Source organism: Camellia sinensis, chromosome 7 (assembly GCF_055761805.1).
Source record: "Camellia sinensis isolate YWXY chromosome 7, ASM5576180v1, whole genome shotgun sequence".
NCBI classification, from domain to species: Eukaryota; Viridiplantae; Streptophyta; class Magnoliopsida; order Ericales; family Theaceae; genus Camellia; species Camellia sinensis.
Window position 1 is genome coordinate 63,348,219 of NC_138967.1, and position 23,488 is coordinate 63,371,706.

At 37.5% G+C, this 23,488-nt stretch overlaps 1 protein-coding gene across 1 annotated transcript; it reads right to left on the reverse strand.

Moving 5' to 3' along the window:
- Positions 1-4,895: 4,895 nt before the first annotated feature.
- On the reverse strand, positions 4,896-22,285 carry LOC114311763 (putative aldo-keto reductase 4). The gene is made up of 5 exons (XM_082881634.1): positions 21,867-22,285; positions 21,557-21,757; positions 6,158-6,330; positions 5,970-6,072; positions 4,896-5,438 (listed from the first exon to the last, which is right to left on the reverse strand). The coding sequence occupies exons 1-5, from the start codon at positions 22,077-22,079 to the stop codon at positions 5,145-5,147; spliced, it is 984 nt and encodes a 327-aa protein (XP_082737760.1). The 5' UTR covers positions 22,080-22,285; the 3' UTR covers positions 4,896-5,144.
- Between the last annotated feature and the right edge of the window lie 1,203 nt (positions 22,286-23,488).

The following is a 23,488-nucleotide window of genomic DNA, read 5'->3' on the forward strand; positions in this document are numbered from 1 at the left end:
CGGATATGTTCTTTAGTGGCCAGAGTCACCACACATAGTGGAATAATTTCCCTGGACTAAATACGCAGATGGTCCCAATAATCAATACACATCAGTTTCGTAAAACATGGTAGTTCATCATTATAAACATGAGACCAAAACAAATAGTTCACAGTATGCCAAGGTCACACATCTTTCAGAAATAATTTGATTCCATTGATAATATAAAAATTTATCAAAACAGTTTAGTCATAAAACTACAATTTAATTTTTCAACAGTTCAGGGTAGGGGAACATTTATAAAAATATGTAGCATGAAACTACTCACCTGGAAACGGAATAATGTAATCCTCGAATAGAGTATAAAAGTCCAACTAGTGCCCTAAACCAAGTATGAAAACTACACGTTACTACTAATTTAAAAATACTAAAGAATAGGAACTAAGTAACCTCAAATTAAAGCGCACTAACACGGCTCAACCCAACTCACCATTACTCTTAAATATTACCTAAGTTCATGTTCTTCAAGGTCTAAAATTAACCAAGATATGGGTTCCGATCGAAACTTAACTAAAACTAACTTTAAGATAAAACAGAGTTTTAGACAAGCTTTCCCAATCTATTCACTAACTTTGAAAATTACAAAACCCACTCTACACTGTTCGAAAAATTTCAAAATCCTCCAGATATCAACTAATATATCCTAAGTTTCAAACCCAATTGATTTTACTTGATTTTCTTATCAAAATAATTATTTACAATTAATTATGCCCAAACAGATTGTTTTCTACAGCACTGTAAAGAAATTGACGTTTCTCTTAGTATACATGAGAAATCAATGCAAGGCCAAAAACATACGAAACTAGACTCGTAACCGGTTCTAATGACGCTGATTTAATAATTTTCAGATTTATACCCAAAGAGAACAACACTCCCGAACTTACTGTTTAAAACTAGTTTTCTGGACAGATTTGAACGCATCAGTTTATATGGATTTTGACATCCAAAAATTATGAAAAAATTTAGATATGCAATTCAATATGTAATTAATCTATTGTAAACATTTCAGTTCAAAATTCATTCGTTTGATATGATTACTTGATTTTTAAAGTTTGTGGTTCTGTACAGAATTTTTAAACTAAGAATTTCTCCCATTTTTTATACATAAATTTAATTCCTCAGGTTTTTTAACACGATATCTATATACAAAATACGTAAACCTACAACCTCTCCATCAATAAACTAAATAATAATAGAGTAAGGATAAAGAACAAAACCAAAAGGAAGAAGAAAGATAAAGACCTACCACACACCCAAAAATTCTTCCTTGTTTGCAACCCTTCTTTTTTCTTCTTCTTTTCTCTCAACCTTTCTCTCTCTCTCTCTCTCTCTCTCTCTCTCTCTCTCTCCCGTGGTGGCTCCTGCTGCTATGAATACTATTAGGCAACCTAGGGTTACATGTGTATCTACACAAAAAGGCCCTAAAATATTATCTTTTGTTTTAATTTAATTTCTCTCCCCATTAATTTAAATAAAAAACAAATATTATTAGATCAAAATATGCTTACTAATTTGACATTCAATTTAATTTAATTTAATTTTATTTATTTTTTTTAAAATAATAAATCTTGCCTTTAAATTAAAGACTTTCACCATAAATTTATTTTAAGTTTAAAATTAATTAAAAGACCCTCCAAATATTTAATTTGCACTTAAAGATTCACAATAAAATATTTGAGATTTGTAAAATTATTATTATCTAATTATTTGTTTGATTTGTATATTCAGGTTCTCACTCTATCAATCAAAAACGCGCAATTAATCATAACCAAAACATGAAATTGAAGATAACAATATACAAAATTTCAATTAAAATGATCATTAGTTAAGATGAAAATTGAAAATTTCAATCTAAGGTTACCATCAAATCAGAGAGAAATCCAATAAAACAATTGCAAGAGATATTGAAACAAGAAAATTCATTCTATAAATGCAAATAAAAATTAAAAAAAGAAGAAAATGGAAACGAGAGCAACAACTCACCTTTAGATTATTGAAGATCAATTAATAGAGAGAAGAAGAAGATACATAAAATTTAAATAAAAATTAAAAATTAAAAAAGAAGATGGAATATTTTTGAAGGAATAGATTTTTTCTAAATAAATTTAAAAAATTCTAAATATACATAAAATTTGACAAGAATAATGTGATAATGTTAATTAATGTGTATTTGATTTTGTTGTTGAGCCAAATAAAATAAAATAAGATTGAATGTATATTTGGCTTTGATTGTGAATTTTAAATAAAAAGAAAAAAGAAAAAGAAAAGCTCAAGTTAGGTTGGGGAAAATTCAAACCCATTAGGAGATGGAGAGGGTAGTACCCATGGGGAATGCGGAATGGGGAAAAATAATTATATGGGAATGGAGACGGGAATTAATATCAATCCTATTAACCATCATTGCCATCAGTGTCTCTATTAATCAGGTTCGGATCCATCAGCATCGCTATTAATCAGGTCTGGATCTTTGTCTACCTCCGGCCTATTTTGAGGGGAGGTTACAAAATTATTTATTATTATTATTATTATTATTATTATTAACATTGAAGAGGCGATGTGATTAGAGGTATGCGTGGTGCGATTCAAACAGTTTGAGAATAAAATTATAAATTGAATGGTAGATTAATGGATTGGCGGATTGACAAATCGTCGTTTGGACGGTTTTGGGCGGATTGATAGATTGAAAAATATTCTAATCAATTATCAAGCATTTGCATAATATATAATACTAATTTGTATAAAAAATTTCATATATATAACACAAACTAATTTTATATAATATTTTTCATATATATAACCACTAATTTGTAATAAATTTGATATCTTAAATCCCTCTTATACTCATTTTTATTTTAATATTTCATTAGAGGTTTATATATATATATATATATATGTGTGTGTGTGTGTGTGTGTATTAAATATAGTGGAGCGGAGTGATTTCGAAGGCGAATTATAAATTTTAAAATTTAATCTGCGGTTAGCGGTTAACCGGTGCATATTGATATTAATCGGTGCGATTTTAACATATTGGATAGTATTTTATACAGCCCTAGATGTGATTCAAAAAAGCTAATAAACTGACTTTTAACCTAGATGCTAATGAGGCCTACAATTATCCACAATGGCTTAGAACTTGTTTGGAATGTGGATAGTTTGTTTTTAATTTCTTTACAGAAAGATGTATAAAAAAGTAAAATAAGTGATGTGATTAGATATTTTGAACTTTTTGATTATTTTAGTTAAAAAACCAACATCCCAAACATTTCCTTAATACACCCACTGAAATTTTCTCCACACCCATATCCTTTTTTGAGTCCCGTGTTTTTAGGCTGTGTGTAGGATACATTTTATAGATTTGGATAAGAATTTAAAATAAATAAATAAATAAATAAATAAATAAAAATACATTTTACACCCTTTTTAATCAGGCTAAAATAGTTATAAAAAAAAATTCAACTGAAATAGCTAACCTCCCAAACGAGCTCTACACCACTTTTGGCTTTGGTGTGTTTTTTTTTATTATTTTTTTTTCTTTTATTATTATCATCAGGAAAGCATATTTATATGTTTCGCTAAAAGTTGCAAAAACAAAATAATTTGTAATGATTTTGAAGGGAAACAATAACCTCCCTAGTTTATAGAATTGTATTCCTCTCCATTGCATATTTAATATTTATAATGGAGAGGTTTTATTATATCATTTAATTAATGATCTTTTTAATTTAAGATAATTATAAATTTATGTTCCTATTTCATATCCATTAAATATGTAATGAAGATCTTCCATTACATACATAGAATTTTTGGAGTTTCCGGTATGTGTTGGATTATTAGTTTAATGTGTATTTTCAATTTGATTTAGTTTGGTATTTAATTTTGTAAGTGGAAGAAGAATTGTGCGAAGAGTTATTGAGTCAAATTTGGACTTGTTTTTCACTCGATATTGGTTTGAATTTGTAAGAGATCTATTTGACTTGATTTGGATCTTCTAAAACTTTGAATTTAGAGTTTCTTAATTATTGTGAATTAGATTGATAGGATACCTATTTTGTTTATGATTAGTTTTAAGAATGATTATTTGGTTATAAATATGTGAAGACTATTTGTTCAATTAGATTTTTTAGTTCCTTTTTGGAAGGCCTTTGGGTCTTTGGTAGAGCTTTTGAAGTTCCTTGAGGTCTCGTTTTGGAGATTTTCTCCTTGCTTGGTGATCCTTCATAAATCTGTATCCGTTAGTTTTGAAAAATCTACATTTGTTGGTCTTGGAAGATCCGTATGTGTTCACCATAGTTTGTTTGGAGTTGTCAAAAAGGACTTGTTTAGTTTGGGTCTTTTTTGAAGTCTTGATTTGGTGAGATTTTATCTTGTTTTAGAGGGTTCAAATTTTGTTCTCGTCTCTCTTCTTTGCTTTGGGATCTATAATTATGTTTAACTAGATCTATTATATGTCTCCTTGTGAGAACTTGTCTCTTGGAAGTAGAGAGGATTTTGGGTTTGATAAGAAAGTATTTGAATGATAAGTTTTGTGAGAGACAGTTTTGTCACCTTGTAGCTCTCAAGGGAAACTATTCTCTCTCTATAGTGAATTCTTCTCTTCACATGTGAATATAGGCTAAAGTTAAATCATGTAAATCTTGATATCTTACAATTATTTATCTCTCATGAATTTACATAATTTATATTGTTCTTCTATTCGATATTCAAAACCATCAACTACTTTGCTATGATTTTATTGTCGGCGGACTTTTCGCACAACAATCTACATTTAATTTATTTGATTCATTTGGTTATTTGTGGACTTGATATATTTTCTTCAAATGTTATTAGAAGTTAGTGTAATTTAACCAACCATAAAATTAACCACAGAAATTTTAACTCCTTTTATTTATAGCTCCAAGGGTGATGGACAAAATGAAGGTCCCTTCCCTGCTCACATCACCCTTAACATGGTCTCACATAAAAACCAAATACAGATTACACACACTCCAAAAACAGAGGATCACAAAACCAAGTTCTTTTTCAACTCCAAAGGAACAACCAACACAAAGTGACAGATGTATTTCTTAAGATGTCCATGAGGACAAGGGTGGGGTGTCTGAATTCTTCTAAGTAGTCAGGCCCTCTCCATACCTATCTCCCTTAACTTCATCAGCTGATGCAATGGATTCAAGTTCAGACATTTCTTCCGGTGTTAGTTTTACCGACAAAGCTCCAATGTTCTGATCCAAGTTTGCAATCTTGGTGGTACCGGGAATAGGACACACATCACTCCCTTGGTGATGAACCCATGCCAATGCTAGCTGCCCTGGTGTGCACCCCTTCTTCTCTGCTATTTCATTAACTCCCTCAAACATGTTTTTGTTATGCTGCATATTCTCCGGCTGGAACCTTGGTAGATGCTGCAAAAAAAATAAAAATAAATGAAATACATGATTCAGCATCAGAACTGTGAATCCGCCATACAGAGATTGATCACGTAAAACAAGCTCTGAAGTTGCATCACAACCCAACACAATGCCTGTTTTCCCAATGGATTAAGAGAGTTTGAAGGATGAAATAAATGTAGCTACATTCACAATAAAAAATTCGTGCCAAAAGATAAAAGAGAAAAGTTTTTCATTGAATAGTTACACTTGTTGACAAAGTACACTGGAATGTAGTTTAATACAAAATCCAAGAAGCACAAAAGTAATTTATGCCCAAAGAAGCAGAAAACATACAACTAACTGGCTATAAAATTACAATTTCAGTATAAAAGGACTTTAATAAGTTTTATATACGAAACTTTTACCAACAAGCGCTCCTCATTTTTAGAAAACATGGTGTATCTTATCAGCTTATAAGATCGATTACTTTTCTACAGTTTGCACAAAGAGAGAAAGTCAAGACTATTCACAACAATGTTATGATGACATTAACATGGCACAAACCTTTCGGAAGTCTTCATTTGCAAAATTCTCAACAAGCTTAGGACCTGATGATAAAAATCCTCTTCCTAAAGGACTGTATGTGACAATCCCAATTCCAAGTTCTCTAAATAATCACAACGGATATCAAATTAGCAATTTGGATTTCTTGTTATTCCCTAAAATGTCAATTAGCAGAATAGATGCCTCACCTGCAAGTAGGAACTATTTCTTCCTCCACATCTCTTGTCCATAAAGACCATTCCAATTGTATTACTGTAATTGGATGAACTGCGTGAGCTCTTCTGATTGTTGAAGGAGAGGCCTTAGATAGACCAATGTACTTTATTTTACCCTCTTCAACCAGTTTCTTGAGTTCTCCCATCTGGTGAAAAGATGGATTACAAGAAAAAGAATCAAAGAAAAAAGCAAGTAAATCATTTTGGAGACGTGCAGAAACATGTATATGTAAAGAGGAAGGGAAGTAGAAACAAGATTATCATGCTACTCTACCACAGCATAATGTAGGTATATGATCAAACAATTTGGATGCATGCTTAACTTAAGAAGAGTGCACATTGATTGTAATCCAAAGAGTATGGTTTGCCTTCAGGGTAATTGATCCCCAAACACGGGCGATTTTACTTTTTTATTGGCTTAATTGATTCCAACTGTTTTAAAAAATTGCAGCATGGTGGTGAGTTGAGCCAGAACTCAACTCAAGCCTGTCCTAATTACTTGGGATCAGCTACATAAATCCAGTTCTCCAATGGATTTTATTTGATGTTATCTCCCCAAGTAAAATATAGAACAAAACCCAAATGGGTTTAAGAAAACTAGATAAATCAGCAAGGGCTTGTTTGGTCATCCCAATAATGTGAATTTGGCCCCAGAATATAATTTGAATATCTACAAAAGTTAGTGTGGGGATATATTTTCAGAGTCCCAACACGTGGCCAAGGTGACGCCGACGTGTCAGCGGAGGTGCCACGTGTCTAGGTTTTGACGCCGAGGTTATCTCGGAAAGGCCGAGGTTATCTCCGAAGATACCGGAATCGGAGATAAGCGGATAAGGGACAAGAGTCCTAGAATAAGGAAGGACTTTAGCATGGATAAGGATAACACTCTTAGGGAGTTTATCTTTATCTCTTGGAGAGTCTAAGATAAGCACTGAGCAAGAGTCCATTGAAGCTAGGCTTCTAGTGGGACAATGATTGAGTTAACTATAAAAGAGAGGCACTCCCGATGGGTCTAAGGTACGCAATTTATATTCTGAATAGTGAGTTTAGCACTATTGATTATCTTTGAGAGATATACTGACTTGATCGTCGGAGTGCCCCCGGGTGGACGAACCACCACCGGAATCTTCTCTTTCTGTTATAGGTCGGCTAGGCGTCATCTATTCTGCCAGTGCTCTCCAACTGATTACTGAGTTGGGCAGTATGATCGAAAAATCACTCACACAATTTGGCGCCATCTGTGGGAAAGAAAGGAGAATAGATGGCCAGTGATGGACAGAAAGAAAAGATTGGGGACGACACTCCTGTTGGAAGTGGTAGACCTATCGACCTTGACGTCGAAGGAGACAATCGCAACACAGAAACTCATAACCAGAATCACAGCAAGAAAGACGCCGGCCAGGATGACGACGTACCAAAGAAGCCAGATCGAAGTGGGTACTGCAATGAGGATGACCTCCAGGTATGGAAGGATAGATGCCTGCGGAGGGACGAAGAGGTAAAAGAGATGGCGAACAAATTGGCAGACCTACAATCGGTCGTCAATTTTATGATGCAAAACGTCATGCAACCACCATTCCCGCTGCAGGGCACGCCGATTCCAGCGGCCAATACATAGAAGGGAGGGCAGAAACTAATCCCAGAAATTCCCCAGCACACTAGAAGCGAAAAACACTCTCACCGGCCTTCAAGAGAGGTCGGACGAGGAGAGTCAAGGAGAGAAGAATCGCGGAGGACGCATCGCGCCAAGGAGGTAGACCCCAAAGAACATCGGCATGTCCAGGGGCAGGCACTCTGCTTCGACACAACTCACGGAGAAAGATCGAAAAGGACCCACCATGAAGCTGAGAGTAGTATGCCGAAAAAACTGAAGTCAGGAGATAGTCGAGCTCCTAGGCAGAGCAAAGAAGACTTGAGAGATTACCTCAAGAGGAAGCAGCAGAATGCTGATGGTGAGGTAACTTCCCCTGATAAACCCAGAACACCATTCTCAGTGGAGTTAGACAAATTTGAGGCACCAAAGAGATTCAGTATGCCGAGATTCCAAATATACGATGGTAAGTTAGACCCCAACTTTCATGTTGGATTATACTTGAACTCGATGGCATTATATAGTGGGAACGAGCCGTTGCTCTGCAAAGTGTTCCCCTCATCTTTCGGGGAGATTGCATCAGATTGGTTTCATAAATTACTAAAGGGAAGCGTCAAGACTTGGGAAGGCCGGGCCGAGATGTTTGTGGCCAGGTTCGTGACAAACAAACTGCAGCCATTGAGGGTGGATGCACTAATGGCTCTGAAGATCAATAGGGATGAAGGCCTTAGGGCCTATGCAAAAAGGTACTATGAGGTGTTCAACCGAATACCAGAGTGTAATCAAGAGGTGGCGGTCGTATCTTTCAAGAACGGCCTAAAAGACAATTGTCCACTACGAAAATCTTTGGCAAAGACATTGCCAAAAAGCATGGAAGAGCTCATGGCGAGGATCGAGAAGTACGCCAGAGCCGAAGAAGATACATCGGGGACTAAGGAGGCAAAGCAAGAAAAGGGAAACAGCTCACCGAAGCGAGGCTGAGGTAACAACGGATCCAGCAAGCAGGAAATAGAACTGAGGGCAACACAGGCAGTGACAACTGTGGTCCGAATCCCAATTCACAAAGTCTTTGATCAAATTCGGAATCAACCCTATTTCAGAACACCAGCAAAGGCACCAGGAGAATTCATAGGAAAAAACCTTGGCAGGCATTGTGCTTACCACAATGAAAACGGGCATATGACTCAAGGCTGCAGAGCCTTGAAAACACATTTGGAAGACCTGGTGAGACAAGGCCATCTGAGAGACCTTGTCGATGAGGCCAGAACAAGGGAAGAACAGGCAAGATTGCCTCAGGCGACAGCAGCTCCACCTCCCCCAACAAAGCAACGGCAAGCAAGAGGACCTCGGGTAATTAATGTAATTCACTCGAAGGTCAACGAAAACGAGATTCGGGGGGGAGACCCAGAGGGTAAAACATCTGCAGTATGTCTACCAAGTCGGGGAAAAAAGACATCGGGCAGAGGAGTACCAAGGACCAGTAGTGTCCTTTTCTGAAGCCAACCTTGAGATGGTACAGCATCCGCATAATGATGCCTTGGTAGTATCCCTCCAGGTTGGGGAATGCCAAGTAAAGTGCATCCTGATTGACCAAGGCAGCTCTTGTGACATCATGTACGTCTGATGTTATAAGGAGCTTGGCCTTCACCCAGACGATATGGAGCAATCCAATAGCCCAATGGTCGGGTTCAATGGAACGCCGACATGGCCATTGGGAACAACCAGCTTGGAGGTGCAGGCAGGCACCAGGAAGATAACAACAGAGTTCACCGTAATTGACGCACCCTCCCCTTACAACATCATTTTGGAAAGGCCATGGTTGCATGAAATGAGAGCAGTTCCCTCAACTTTGCATCAACTATTGCAGTTCCCAACAGAGTATGGGATTGAGGAGGTTAGAGGAGATCAGTTGCAGGCAAAGAATTGCTCCATGGCAGCAATGAAATCCACCTGCAACATTCGAAAACCAGAGAAGGCAGAGATCGAAGACAAGGACGTGGAGGTCCTAGAGGATGTCGGCAAGGAGCCAGCCGAAAAGAGTGAAGAAACACTAAAGAAAATCCTCGTCCAAGAGGGGGATGAAGAACGCTTCTTTCTTCTCAACTCTGGTCTAGCCGAAGAAGAAAAAAGACAGATGGAAGCTTTCTTGAGAGCAAATATTGAGGTGTTTGCTTGGACGTCTTACGAGATGCCTAGCATTGACCCCGAGGTCACTTGCCATAAACTGAATGTTGATAGGTCGGCAAAACCGGTAATCCAACGAGCAAGAAGACCGACGTTGATACACGTCGAAGCAGTGGAGGAGGAAGTAGACAGACTTCTCGAGGCCAGGGCCATTCGAGAGGTAGATTACCCGACATGGCTATCAAACACGGTAGTAGTGAAGAAAAAGAATGGTAAATGGAGGGTCTGCGTGGACTTTACCAGCTTGAACAAAGCCTGTCCCAAAGACAGTTTTCCTCTACCCAAGATTGACCAGCTGGTAGACGCCACTTCGGGGCATGGAAGGATGAGCTTCCTGGATGCCTACAGGGGACACCATCAGATAGCCATGTATCTCCCACATAAGGAGAAGACTGCATTTATCACTCCAAAAGGTCTGTACTGCTACAGAGTGATGCCTTTTGGGTTGAAAAACGCAGGAGCAACTTACCAAAGACTAGTAACCAAGATGTTCAAACACCTGATTGGCAGAACGGTGGAAGTTTACATCGATGACATGGTCGTGAAGACCAAGGAACCTAAAGGTCATCTAGCCGACCTGAAAGCAGTCTTTGACATTCTTAATACATATCGGCTCCGACTCAATGCAGCGAAGTGTGCATTTGGAGTAGGATCTGGTAAGTTTTTAGGATACCTGGTGACTAGAAGGGGCATTGAGGCCAGCCCAGATCAGATTAAGGCCATCCTGGAATTGAAGAGCCCGACATCGGCAAAACAGGTACAAATGTTGACTGGAAGGGCCGCAGCCCTGAATAGATTCATAAGCTGAAGCTCAGATAAGTGCAAACCTTTCTTCAACTTAGTGAATAAAGCCACAGATTTTTTATGGACAGAAGAATGCGAGGCCGCCCTGGCTGACCTGAAGAAGTATTTGACCACAGCTCCAGTTCTTTCAAATCTAGAACCTAGGGAGGAGTTGTTTTTGTACTTAGCAGTCTTAGAGCACGCAGTAAGCGCAGTGATAATCCGAGAAGAAAAAGGGGAACAAAGGGCCGTTTACTATGTAAGCAAAAACCTGGCCGATGCAGAAACAAGGTATCTACCCTTAGAAAAATTGGCATTGGCTTTAGTAATGGCTTTAAAGAAACTGAACCATTACTTCTAGGCCCATAAAATTGTGGTGCTAACAGAACACCCCTTGAAATCTTTGCTACAACAAGGAGACTTGACAGGAAGAATAGCCAGATGGCAATAGCCTTGGAACAGTATGACTTGGAATACAGACCCAGAATAGCAATCAAAGGCCAAGTTTTGGCTGACTTCGTAGCCGAGTTCACACCAGAATCCATCGTACATCGGACTCCGTCGAGCCGAGGTGAACGATGTCCAAGCAAGCAGGGAGAAGCCCAGCCAAATGCAACAGAACAAAGGAAAAAAGAAAAACTCAGACCCTGCAGCATTTACATCGGCGACTCCTTTCGATTGTTTGTCAATGGGAGCTCAAACCAGCAAGAAGCAGGGGCAGGAGTAGTACTGGTATCTCCAGATGGAGAGGTATTGGAACAGTCCATTCGATTGGGGTTCAAGGCCTCAAATAATGAAGCAGAGTATGAAGCATTGATTGTAGGACTAAAGCTGGCGGTTGCAGCAGAAGCAGATAAAGTGATAGTCTTCTGTGACTCCCAGCTCATAGTCAACCAGACAACGGGCAAGTTTGCAGCCCGAGATGAAAAGATGTCAGCCTACGCAAAGGAAGTCAACAGGTTAGTAGCTTTGTTTCAGAATTGCCGACTACATCAGGTTAGCCGAGATGATAACAGTCATGCCGATGCACTCGCCAATCTAGCCAGTGCAATACAACCTGGAAAAGCAAGGACGATAATGGTCGAATACTTGTCAGGCTCGAGCATCGAACCACTGACCACAGAGCATGAAGCAATGTGTGTGAACATGGGACCAAGCTGGATGGATGCAATTGTTGCATTCCTGAAAGAAGGAAAACTGCCAGATGACCATAAGAAAGCACACAAGATCAGATTGAAGTCGACAAGATTCAGTCTAACAGCAGAAGGACATCTCTACAGAAGATCTTTCACTGGACCCCTTTTAAGGTGTGTACACCCATCACAAGTTGAAGATTTTTTATATGAAATACATGAAGGAATCTGTGGAAGCCACACTGGGGGCAGATCACTTGCCCACAGGGCCATTACCCAGGGGTATTGGTGGCCCTACATGCAGAAAGATGCAGAAGCTTATGTGAAGAAATGTGAAAAATGCCAAAGGTTTGCACCATTGATACACCACCCAGCAGCAGATCTAAACCCAGTATCAAGTCCTTGGCCATTTGCCCAATGGGGCATGGATCTCGTTGGGCAACTGCCCCAAGCAACTGGACAAAGGAAGTACCTGCTAGTAGCAACGGATTACTTCACCAAGTGGGTAGAAGCTGAGCCTCTAGCCAAGATCCGAGATGTAGACGTGAAGAACTTCTTATGGAAGAACATCATCACTAGATTTGGGATTCCGAGAGCAATATTGCTGACAATGGAACACAATTTGACAGCAAGCTATTCAAGAACTTATGTGCAAAGTTCAAGATCAAGAACTACTTTTCAACCCCAAGCTTTCCTCAAAGCAATGGACAAGCAAAAGCATCCAACAAAGTTATCCTACATGGGATAAAGAAGAGGTTGCAAGCAGCAAAAGAAAAGTGGGTGAATGAACTACCAAGTGTGCTCTGGGCATATCGGACTACGCCGAGAAGATCAACGGGGGAATCCCCCTTTGCCATGACCTATGGCACAGAAGCTGTCATTCCACTTGAAGTCGGCATCCCTGGGATCCGAACCCAGGGAGTAGAAAACGGGACTAATGATGTACTCTTAGCCCGAGACCTAGACCTACTAGAAGAAAAAAGAGAGAGAGCTGCAATTCAGCTCGCAGCCTACCAGCAGCAGCTTACCAGAGCTTATATTAAAAGAGTCAACCCAAGGGAGTTCCAAGTCGGCGACCTAGTCTTGAGAAAAGTCGTCGGCAACAAGAAGGATCCCAGGGAGGGCAAGCTTGGCCCAAACTGGGAAGGACCCTACAGAATCACTTCGGTATTGGGCAACGGGGCACATCGGCTTGAAGATAGTGAGGGTAAAAAGTTGTCAAGACCCTGGAATACTTGTAATCTGAAGTTTTTCTATCATTAGATTTTTATTTGCCAACGTAATGAATAAAATTTTAGCAGAATTCTTCTATATTTGTGACTGATGAAGATACAAAACGTTGCTTCGGAATACATGCATAATGAGACCCCAAGTGGAACTTAGGTTCACATTAGGGGGTAGAGAGAAGAAATGATGTTTAACATTTGTTGAAACTTGAGAAAAGTTTACAAGATGAAGTTAAACCGAAAATGATGTTTAACACTTGTTGAAACTTGAGAAAAGTTTACAAGTTGAAGTTAAACCGAAATGATGTTTAACACTTGTTGAAACTTGAGAAAAGTTTACAAGTTGATGTTAAACCGGGATGATGTTTTACACTTGTTGAAACTTGAGAAAAGTTTACAAGTTGATGTTAAACCGAGATGATGTTTTACACTTATTGAAACTTGAAAAAAGTTTACAAGTTAAAATTAAAACCGAGACAGTGTTAAAACACTTGTTGAAATTTGAAAAAAATTTACAAGTTAAAACCACGGGAATATTAAGCTAAGTACTTATGTACTTGCCGAGGTGTTTCACCCCGAGAAGGTTGCACAAGGCTATGGTGCATCTTGAAGACACAAAATTATTCTAAGTATGAAAGTCATACAAGAAGCAATAAAGGGAAGACAAACAATGCAAACATTCAAGAAAGCAGGAAGTTGTATTCATAAAAAGGCACATCGGCAACTTAAAGAGTTTACATTACTTTGAAAGGAGAAACAAAGTACTAGAAAGGAAAAGAAAAACATAAGGCTACGATTCTTCAGCATCATTAGCAGGCTGGGGCTGGATCTCGGAAGACTGCTGGGAGGGCATCTCGGCGGCTATCTCAACCACAAGCTCAGCGTCAATTTCTTGCAAAGTTTGATCAAGGCTCTTGCCGGCAATGGGCACGTTCGATATCGCCTTTTGAGGCGCAGCATCTTTGGGAAACTCCTCAACCTCCTCATCCTAAGTCAAGACCAGGACTTGCTCATTTTGAGTAGGTGACTTGGCCCTAGTAGCTTCCTTGGGCTTCCTCACCAAAACCTCCTCCTCGGACTCAGAGTCGTCGTCGGCAGGTTGGCTTGGAGCTGGGAGAAATGGCAGAGAAAGGACATCGGCATTCCCGATGGGGGAGTCCTTGGGGACATCAAGCCTTTTCAGCAAGGTCATCCAGCCAAGGGTGAAACCCTTGTTGCATGCCTGCTTCACTTGCTTTTCATAGTCCGCTGTGACATCGGCCACCCCTTCATTGTAGCCCTTTTCATCAGCTGCCTTGACTTCGGCCTCTTTGGTGGCCAGAGCGTCTTGAAGTTTTTTTTCGGCCTAGGCCGTTTTCTCCTCGGCATCCTTCTTTTCAGCCTCAAGCACCTTTTTGATGGCCTCTGCAGAGTCCGCCTTTTCTTCGGTGTCATTTTGAGCTTTGATGGCAGCCTCGGCCTGGTCTTCCAACTTTTTCATTTTTGATTGTAAACTTTTGTTGGCCTTTTGAAGACTGGAGACCGCCCTCTTCATTTCGGCCAGCTTCTCCCGATTCTCGAAAGATTGTACTAAGAAACAATGGGCATCCTAGATGGCCTGAAAGTAAACAGAACCAAAGTTGTTAGAAAAAATTACAAGTATGGAATGAACAGAAAGAAAGAAAAAGTTGCCAGATAAAGACACTTACTTGAACGGAGCGTTGAAGCATCAGGGCGTAGTTTTCATACTCGCTCAACTCGGCGTTTCGATCGAGATCGCCGGGAAGAAGCAGAGCGGTACTGAGGGCTACGCCAACGTTAATGTCATCAGCACTATCGTTGGCCATAACTAGCTTATCCTCCAGAGTAATTTTGGGGGCCCAGGGGGCATCATGCTTTTGAGACCCTGAGGTCGTTGCAGAAGATGACCTCGGCCTTTTTGATCTGATGGATTCAGATGGGTGTGTTTCAGTAGACCTCTTCTCGGGGACAGAGGCAGTCTTCTCACTCTCAGCCAATTTGGAAATTGGCAAGGTGTCCTCAGCATCAACCTGAGTCACCTTTGCCTTTGGTTGAGCCTTTTTTATTCTTTTTTGTTTTGGTGGAGGCTGGGTTTGCGTTGGCTGAGCGTCAACGTCAGAAGGGATGCTGGCTAAGAGGTCTTTTGCAATAGCTTTCTGGCGGCCCATTTCAGCAGCAAAAACAGTTCGTCGCCGACGTTGACGTTGAGATATTGGGATCAGATAAGGAGCCGAGGTTGAGGGCTGCTCGGCTGGATCAGAGGTTGATCCTTGGTCTGTCCGAGATGTGGACGCAACTTGTGGAGTTGTGGCAAAAGGTAGAGAAAGGCTTTTCTTCTTCTTTTTTGGGACGTCGGGAAGAGCCGACTTATACGTCGGAATGAAGTTGAGAAGCAGAGGGGCCTTCCACTTGTGGACTGGCAAATTCAGTAATTTCCTCAAGTCTTTGCTGGGAAAGAAAGACTAACGGAAACCCTTTGGTGGTTGAGGAAGAGCTGCAAACAAAATAGACGTTAGAAGCAGATAAAATATTAAAGACTTTGAAAAATTTTGAAAAACAAACAAGTATGGACACAGGGCTCTTACCATTGCCCTCTACAAAAACGATTCGAGGAAGAGGGTAAAGATGAAGGTCCTCATCTGGAGCGAACTCCCAGTTTCCCGAGGTAATAAAGTAGTCATCTCCAGCTCCCTTGTTGGAGTCTGGGAGGTCGGCTACGATTTTGTACTCTATAAATCTTGGCTTGAGGTAGTAAACGTAGCCCGTATCTCTTTTGAGGCCACACATGGTGTAGCAATACTGGATATCGGCTAAGGTGATCCTAGCGTTTTCTTGTTTGGTTAAGGCTATGATACCGTTAATAACTCGGTAGGAGTTGATGGCAAATTGCATTGGGTTTAACTTATAGTAGTGGATTATCTCGCGGAAAAGGATGTTGAGTGGAAGCCGAAGTCCGCACTCAGTAAAGGCTACAACAGGGAAGGGCATGGAGTCAGTTGTGGGCATGATAGAGTCGTCATCGCCAGCCAACCTCAGATGGACGTCGGCAGGGATGGAAAACTCTCGCCTAAAGTATTCTAGTTTTGTCGGGGTGTCTACCTTATGCTTCCACATACCCATGATATTGGCCAAGCTAGGACGAACTGGATTTCAGAATGAAGGTGTTTTAAAGGGTTATTGGGACCTCAGTAAAAAACCTAAAGTATGTGCTGGGTAAGGATTTGTGGAAATAGTTTCAGTTTTTTCTAAATAATCGTGGGTTCTACAAGCAAACCCAAAACCTAGATCTATAGAAACGAAGATTGAATGCACTAATATGGAAAACAGAAAAGCAAGAATGCGCTTCAGAATCAAAAACAAAGATGGACTATCAAGAACAGTGGCAAAAGTGCAGAAGAATTGTGAGCAGTGCGTGTATTCAAGACATGGGCAAAGAACAAAATCGTGAAATAAACACACTCAGATACATGATTCATAAATCAATTGCTTCAGTAAAATAGCAATGGCGACTAATGATGAAGCAGAATTTCTTGAAAAACAACAAGAAATAAGAATCAGGAGGAACAGTGGCTTACTAGAAAGAGGGAAGCCGGAATGGGATTTGCCGAAGTCTGACGACGGTTGCAGAGGCGGAAGATTGGTGGAAATCACGCCGGAGGTGGTAAACGGAGCAAGTTATAGAGTTAAGAAAATTTAAGCAATGGCGGATCTGAGGAAAAAAGCTAGAGAGAGAGAAAGCTAGGGGATTGAACAAAAAGTGAAGCAACGAAAAGAGGGAAACAAGTTTTGTTAAAACTTGAAACGGCGGCAAAACAGAATTAATGCGCCTAAAAACAACGTGAGCGTCAGACGGGGCACGCATGTACGAGACGATTAAGAAGCACGTGCCAAGTACGATCCAATAAGAGAAGGACACGTAGCTGAAACGGTTGAATTGTGATGCATGACAGCTCATACGCGTGAAGAAGCTCTTGGAAATCTTGATCTTTAAAGAAGACATGTGGCCGATATAATGATATCGCTGAGACATTTAAACCGACGTACATTCGGGATTACTGATATAGGTTCCATCACCTTAGATGCCGAGGCAATAGAACCTAGGGGACAGTTGTGGGGATATATTTTCAGAGTCCCAACACGTGGCCAAGGTGACGCCAACGTGTCAGCCGAGGTGCCACGTGTCCAGGTTTTGACGCCGAGGTTATCTCGGAAAGGCCGAGGTTATCTCCGAAGATATCAGAATCCGAGATAAGCGGATAAGGAACAAGAGTCCTAGAATAAAGAAGGACTTTAGCATGGATAAGGATAACACTCTTAGGGAGTTTATCTTTATCTCTTGGAGAGTCCAAGATAAGCACTGAGCAAGAGCCCATTGAAGCTAGGCTTCTAGTGGGACAAGGATTGAGTTAACTATAAAAGAGAGGCACCCCCGATGGGTCTAAGGTACGCAATTTATATTATGAACAGTGAGTTTAGCACTATTGATTATCTTTGAGAGATATACTGACTTGATCGTCGGAGTGCCCCCGGGTGGACGAACCACCGCCGGAATCTTCTCTTTCTGTTACAGGTCAGCCAGGCGTCGTCTATTCTGCCAGTGCTCTCCAGCTGATTACTCAGTTGGGCAGTGTGATCGGAAAATCACTCACACAGTTAGATAATTAGATTTGTTTGCCTGAAAACATGTAACACCACAAGTTGACAAAGCCCTACTCTCTTTATGAGTATTTAAATTCAGTCATTTCTATTAGAATATATAATAATTTTAAAATAGATTTGAAAGATTCAATGTTATTCCGTTGAACAGCTACACAAATTTTGACTATCTCATTTACAAATTGAAAAATTAAAATGGAATTAATCATAGTTGTCAAATCGGGATTCATGTCGTGAATCGAAATAGTCTCGTACCGAATCACGAATTGAATCGAATCGTGAATCGTAAAGATTCGGTTACTTTTTCTAAATCACTTAAAAACATATATCTACACATTTAGATGTTAAATATATCTTATCAATATAAAATATTTAGACTTAAATCAACAAAAATGTTATTTTGAATGATAATCACATAATTTAATAGGTAAGAAGTTAACAAAGGTTCCTATGTAAAATCACCATCTTACCTTCTTTTTTTTTTTAAGATTTTTTTATCAACCATTCTTAATAAAGGTAATAACCAAATAGAAACTATTAGTTTCTAAAGTAACAATAGTTAACAACGATATTGATATTTGGACAATAAGCATATATACTTTTCTAAGTTAGAGTGAGCAAATAATAAGAAAGAATTGTTTAGGATATTTTATTTTAAAGCCTAAAACATTTTAACAGGTATAACTGACCTCACACATGTAGTATTCAATTTAATAAAATAGTAATAGATAATTTATAGTGTAACTCTAATCTTAAACATCTTTAGAAGATATATTACAATTTTTTGAAGGGGACAAAAATGAGAAGAAATGTTAAAAATATATTAGGTCTGATTGAATCTGATTGGATCCAATAAAAAACTCCATGATCACTAAAATAATAACAAATCATATATATATGTTGGTTAGTTTGGTATTAAATACTATTAGAAGTTGTATTATGTTATTTTCACTAAAAAGATGGAAAAAATGAGTCGAAAATATGTCGAACACAAAAATTTCAAAAATTGCATGAATCATAAAAAGTGAATCAAATCGTGAATCGATTGTGAATCGTGCGATTCACTAGAGATTCACTTCCAAAATAGATTCACTCATAGATTCGTATCGATTTTGCAAAAATTACGTATCGAATCGCGAATCGTAAGATTCTGATAACAGAGGAATTAATTAATTTAAGATGGATCAATTCATGAGGCAAATTTGGCACAACCGAAGGTACGATATAAGCTTTATCATGCAAGTGGAACTACAAATCTTGTCATGTTAATTGAAGCAATTTATACTCATCGATGACTATGGATGGCAATTGGGCATAGAATTCATTGAAGAAACACAAATGCTAGTAACTAAAAGTGAAGAGCTGAAGTAGGAACACCCGACAACAAAAAATGGGGAAGAATGTCATATATTTAAAAATTTGACATCATCATCATCGCCAAAAGGTTGGCAAAATACCATATCACAGTAGAAAGGCAAACTAGACAACATTGACTGAGAGAATACCTAGCTCTCAATTGGAAATGTAAACTATAACATAATACTAAAACAAACACAAACTAAAGTGTATCAATATATATTATTAACTTGGGTAAATTACACTTTTTACTGCTATAATTTGACTCAAATTTTACTTTGATTTAATTTAGTTTTAATTTGGTTCTTCTATCCAGATTACTGTCGATTGTTTCTACATACACACTTCATGAGAGACACTAGGGATGACCATAATTTGGATTGGTTCAGTTTAGGAGTAAACCAAACTGAACTATTGAGCTTGTTTAAAAATTGACTATTTTAGTTGTTTTTTTACTTTTTATGAAAAAACATATAAAACTTAGAGAGATGTGATTGGGTATTTTGACTTTTTGATTATTTTAGCCAAAACAACCATATGCCAAAAACCCAATTTTGTGAAATTTGGTACCAAACCAAATTATGAAAATCTTACAAACAAAAGAGACCGAGCAATTAAACCATGGTTTGGTTTGGTTCGATTTAAAACAACGATTTTTAAAAACTTTATCATCATTCACAAAAGGAAAATTGTAATATACACACCTTTGAAAGAGTTGTATCATATGTACACTAGTTATGTCATTTTCTTCTTTAGTAACAACTAATTTTTTTCTTAAGTTATGATATTATTTTAATTATAACTCATGAGATCTTTAGTTATGCTCCATATTATGTTTAATTATGATATTTTTTTTTAATTATGACTCATAAAGTTTAAAACTATGCATATGATACACAGGATGTACCATAGTGTTTCCCTTCACAAAATATTATTCACAACCTATGACTTATAAAACTAGTTATACCACTATAAAAAAACATGATTGCAAAAGTAAAAGATTACAAATTATGTATATATAGAGCTATACAAAATGCCGCCCAATTTGCTAAAACTGCACTACGTTAATCAGTACCGTTCTATCTGCTAACCGCGATTTAAATTTTAAAATTTATAAACTGCTTTCGAAACCATTCTGTTCCACTATAGTTAATACATATATATATTTTTAACCTATAATGAAATATTAAAGTAAAAATAAGTGTAAAAGAAATTTAATATGTGAAATTTATTACAAATTAGTAGTTATATATATGAAAAATATTATGTAAAATTAGTTTGGGTTATATATATAAAAAATATTATGTAAATTAGTGTTATATATTATACAAAGGCTTGATAATTGATTAGAATATTTTTTAATCTGTCAATTCGTCCAAAATCGCTCAAACCACAACTTGTCAATCTACTAATTTGTTAATTCGCCATTTAGTATATGATTTTATTCTCAAACCACCTGAACCGCACTACACACCCTTATATATATATGTTTGATAATAATGAGTTACTTGAATAAATTTTTTTATATATTTTTAAACGATTTAGTTCGGTTCTAATCGGATCCGTAAATATAAAACCGTCAAACGAATTGTGGTGTCGATTGGGAAGAGCTCATTTGGGCTCTTTTGGCTCTTTGAGCCACAAAAGACAAAATAGGCTATTTGAGCCACAACAGACAAAACATCACGTCCAACCCATAATCATTACACTCTTCTCTCACAAAAAAAAGTCAAAAAAGCCAAAAAGTAAAAAAACCCTTCCCAAACCAAGCTTTTGAGCCCAGGCTCAAATAGCCAAAAAAGCTAAAAAGTCAAAAAGCCAACCTACTTCCCAAACGGAGGCTATGAAATACAATTTTGTTTATTTTAAAAATGAGGACCGAATCAAGAAAACCTAGAGCTTGCATCGGACCTTTATGTGAGTTTTTTGAGTTTTTTTTTTTTTTTTTTGGCTCGGCCCTGACACTTTAATATAAAATTATCAGCTTGATTGGTTTGAATTTTCAAAATTTATTTTTTTCAAAATTAAAATTTTTTATTTTTCGTATTTTTTAGTTTTCACTTATTTTTTTTAAATATTCTAAGAATTTTTCTTTTACTTTTTAGATACACTTAAAAAATATAATATTTATAAAAAAAATCTATACAAAATCCATTAAATATCAAAAATATCAAAATTCAGTACATTTTATTGATTTTTAAAATATTCTTTTACAAATATTTTAATTTTTAAATATATCTAAATAAACTACATCTAAAAAAAATTACTTAAAATTTTAAAAATATTCACTAAAAATAAAAAAATAAAAAATTTATAAAGAATAAAAAAAAATTAATTTTCAAAAAATTAAATCCAAAAAATTCAAACCAAAACAAAATATTCAAATTATAAAAAAAGGGAGAGAGAGAGAGAGACAGAGAGAGAGAGAGAAGGGGGGTTGAACCGTGATTTCAATGGGGATGCGGGTGTCAATCCGATGCTGGTAATAGAGATCGATACAATCCATGTCCAGCCTCTTCAAGCTCGCCTCAGATGCTGCCCGTACGTATCCCGGATCACCTCGAATCTCTGTCTTTCCCTCAGCAAAGCGGCTCCCGAATTTCGAAGCCAATTCAACTTTGTCTCTCATCCCTCCCTTGAGTGCCTGCTCGTCAAAATCGAAATCAAAATCAAGATCAAGATCAAGATCAACTCCACCATTTGTTATGAATAGAAATCAAAGAGTAGGAAATTGAATTAATAATAGGGGCGACCTTGCCGAGGAGGATTTCGTTGGTGTGAGGACCGTAGACGTCGGAGGTGTCAAGGAAAGTGACGCCGGAGTTGATGGAGTGGTGGATGAGTTTGATCATGTCTTCTTCGGGCTTTGGAGGCCCGTAGAAGGCTGACATCCCCATGCACCCCAGTCCCTGTTTGGACACCTCTAGACCTTGTGATCCCAGCTTCATTCTCCCTACTTTCGCCATTTCTCTCTCTCTGTCTCTCTCTTGCTTCTCTCTCTAGATGTATTAGTCAAAGACAAGTGCAGTAGTATGGAGATGGTGTGATGAGCACTGAACTTATTATAAAGAAAGTAAGGAAAGGAGAATATGCTGCTCCTGCTCCTGCTCCGGACAAATACATGGGTGTCTGTCCTAATTATTTTTTTAATTAATTAGGCCTGAACTTATTACAAAGAGATGGTGTAATGAGCACTGAACTTAGGCCTAGTTTGGAAAGACTAAATAAGTGTACTTTTTGACTTTTTTTGAAATATGAGTTGGGTTTGAGTTGGGTTTGAAGTGATGTGTTAGAGAAGTGATGTGACTTAAATACGATGATGTGACTTAAATAGGATAGTAACTTTTTAACTTTTTATTTTTTTTCAATCATGCCAATGAGCTCTGAACTTAGGGTCCGTCTGGGAAGAGGGGTTGGGTTGACTTTGGGATTATTTTTAAAAAAATAAAATATAATTTTTAGTTTAATAAGATAAAATATCACATCAAATATATTGTTTGGTTTGTTTTTTAAAAAAAAATTAGGAAAAATTCTCTACAAATAAATTTTCAAGAGTAATCAAATTAAACAATTTTTTAAAAAAAAAATCTCAAAATTTTGTTTGGTTACATAGTTTCTAAATCACTCTTTCTCTCATACACATCAAATTAATCACTTTTTTTAAAACTCTCTTTCCAAAACAATTTTCTAAAACTATTTCTGAAAAAAGACAAACCAAACATGTTTTCGTACTTTTTATCTCAAAAATTATTCTACAAATACAAACCAAACACACACATAATCATTACATTTTTTCTTTTATAGAAAGTCAAAAAATCTTTCCTAAACAATACTTTTTAACACCAGATTGAAAAATTAAAAAGTCAACCAACTTCTCAAACGAAGCCTTATTATAAAGAGAGGAGAGGAGGATATGCTGCTCCTGCCCCCGGACAAATACATGGGTTTCTGTCCTAATTATTTATTTATTTATTTGTTTTTTATAAAAGAGATTGGGTTGCTTGGCAACCAAATACAAAGCCAGCTTTTTAGGTAGCGTTTGGTACAATTTTGTAAATATGATTTGAGAGTATGAGTTATATTTTGAGTTTGTGTGTTGTGGAATTATGATTTGAGTGTAGAAAATTTGTGTAACGCCCTCAAAATTAACCCATTATATATATCATTGACATTCATTATTTAAAGATGACAATCTATTAATTCATTCATCAGAGTATTACAAAATAAAGCATTACATGTATCATCGAATAAAATGCCCTACAGGCTTACATCTTCCCAAGCCAACACTTGGATACAAAAATATGAGTTCTAACTCAATACAAGAAAAGCCCTAGGCTTGAATGTTTACATGTACTAATAATTTAAGACAGTTAAC

Excerpts from the sequence above, each read along its gene's own strand:
- LOC114311763 (XM_082881634.1), bottom strand. The coding sequence starts at position 22,079 with ATGGCGAAAGTAGGGAGAATGAAGCTGGGATCACAAGGTCTAGAGGTG. Across the intron at positions 6,073-6,157 it reads GAAATAGTTCCTACTTGCAG|AGAACTTGGAATTGGGATTG; the intron begins GTGAGGCATCTA and ends GTGATTATTTAG. Across the intron at positions 5,439-5,969 it reads CAAATGAAGACTTCCGAAAG|CATCTACCAAGGTTCCAGCC; the intron begins GTTTGTGCCATG and ends TTTTTTTTGCAG.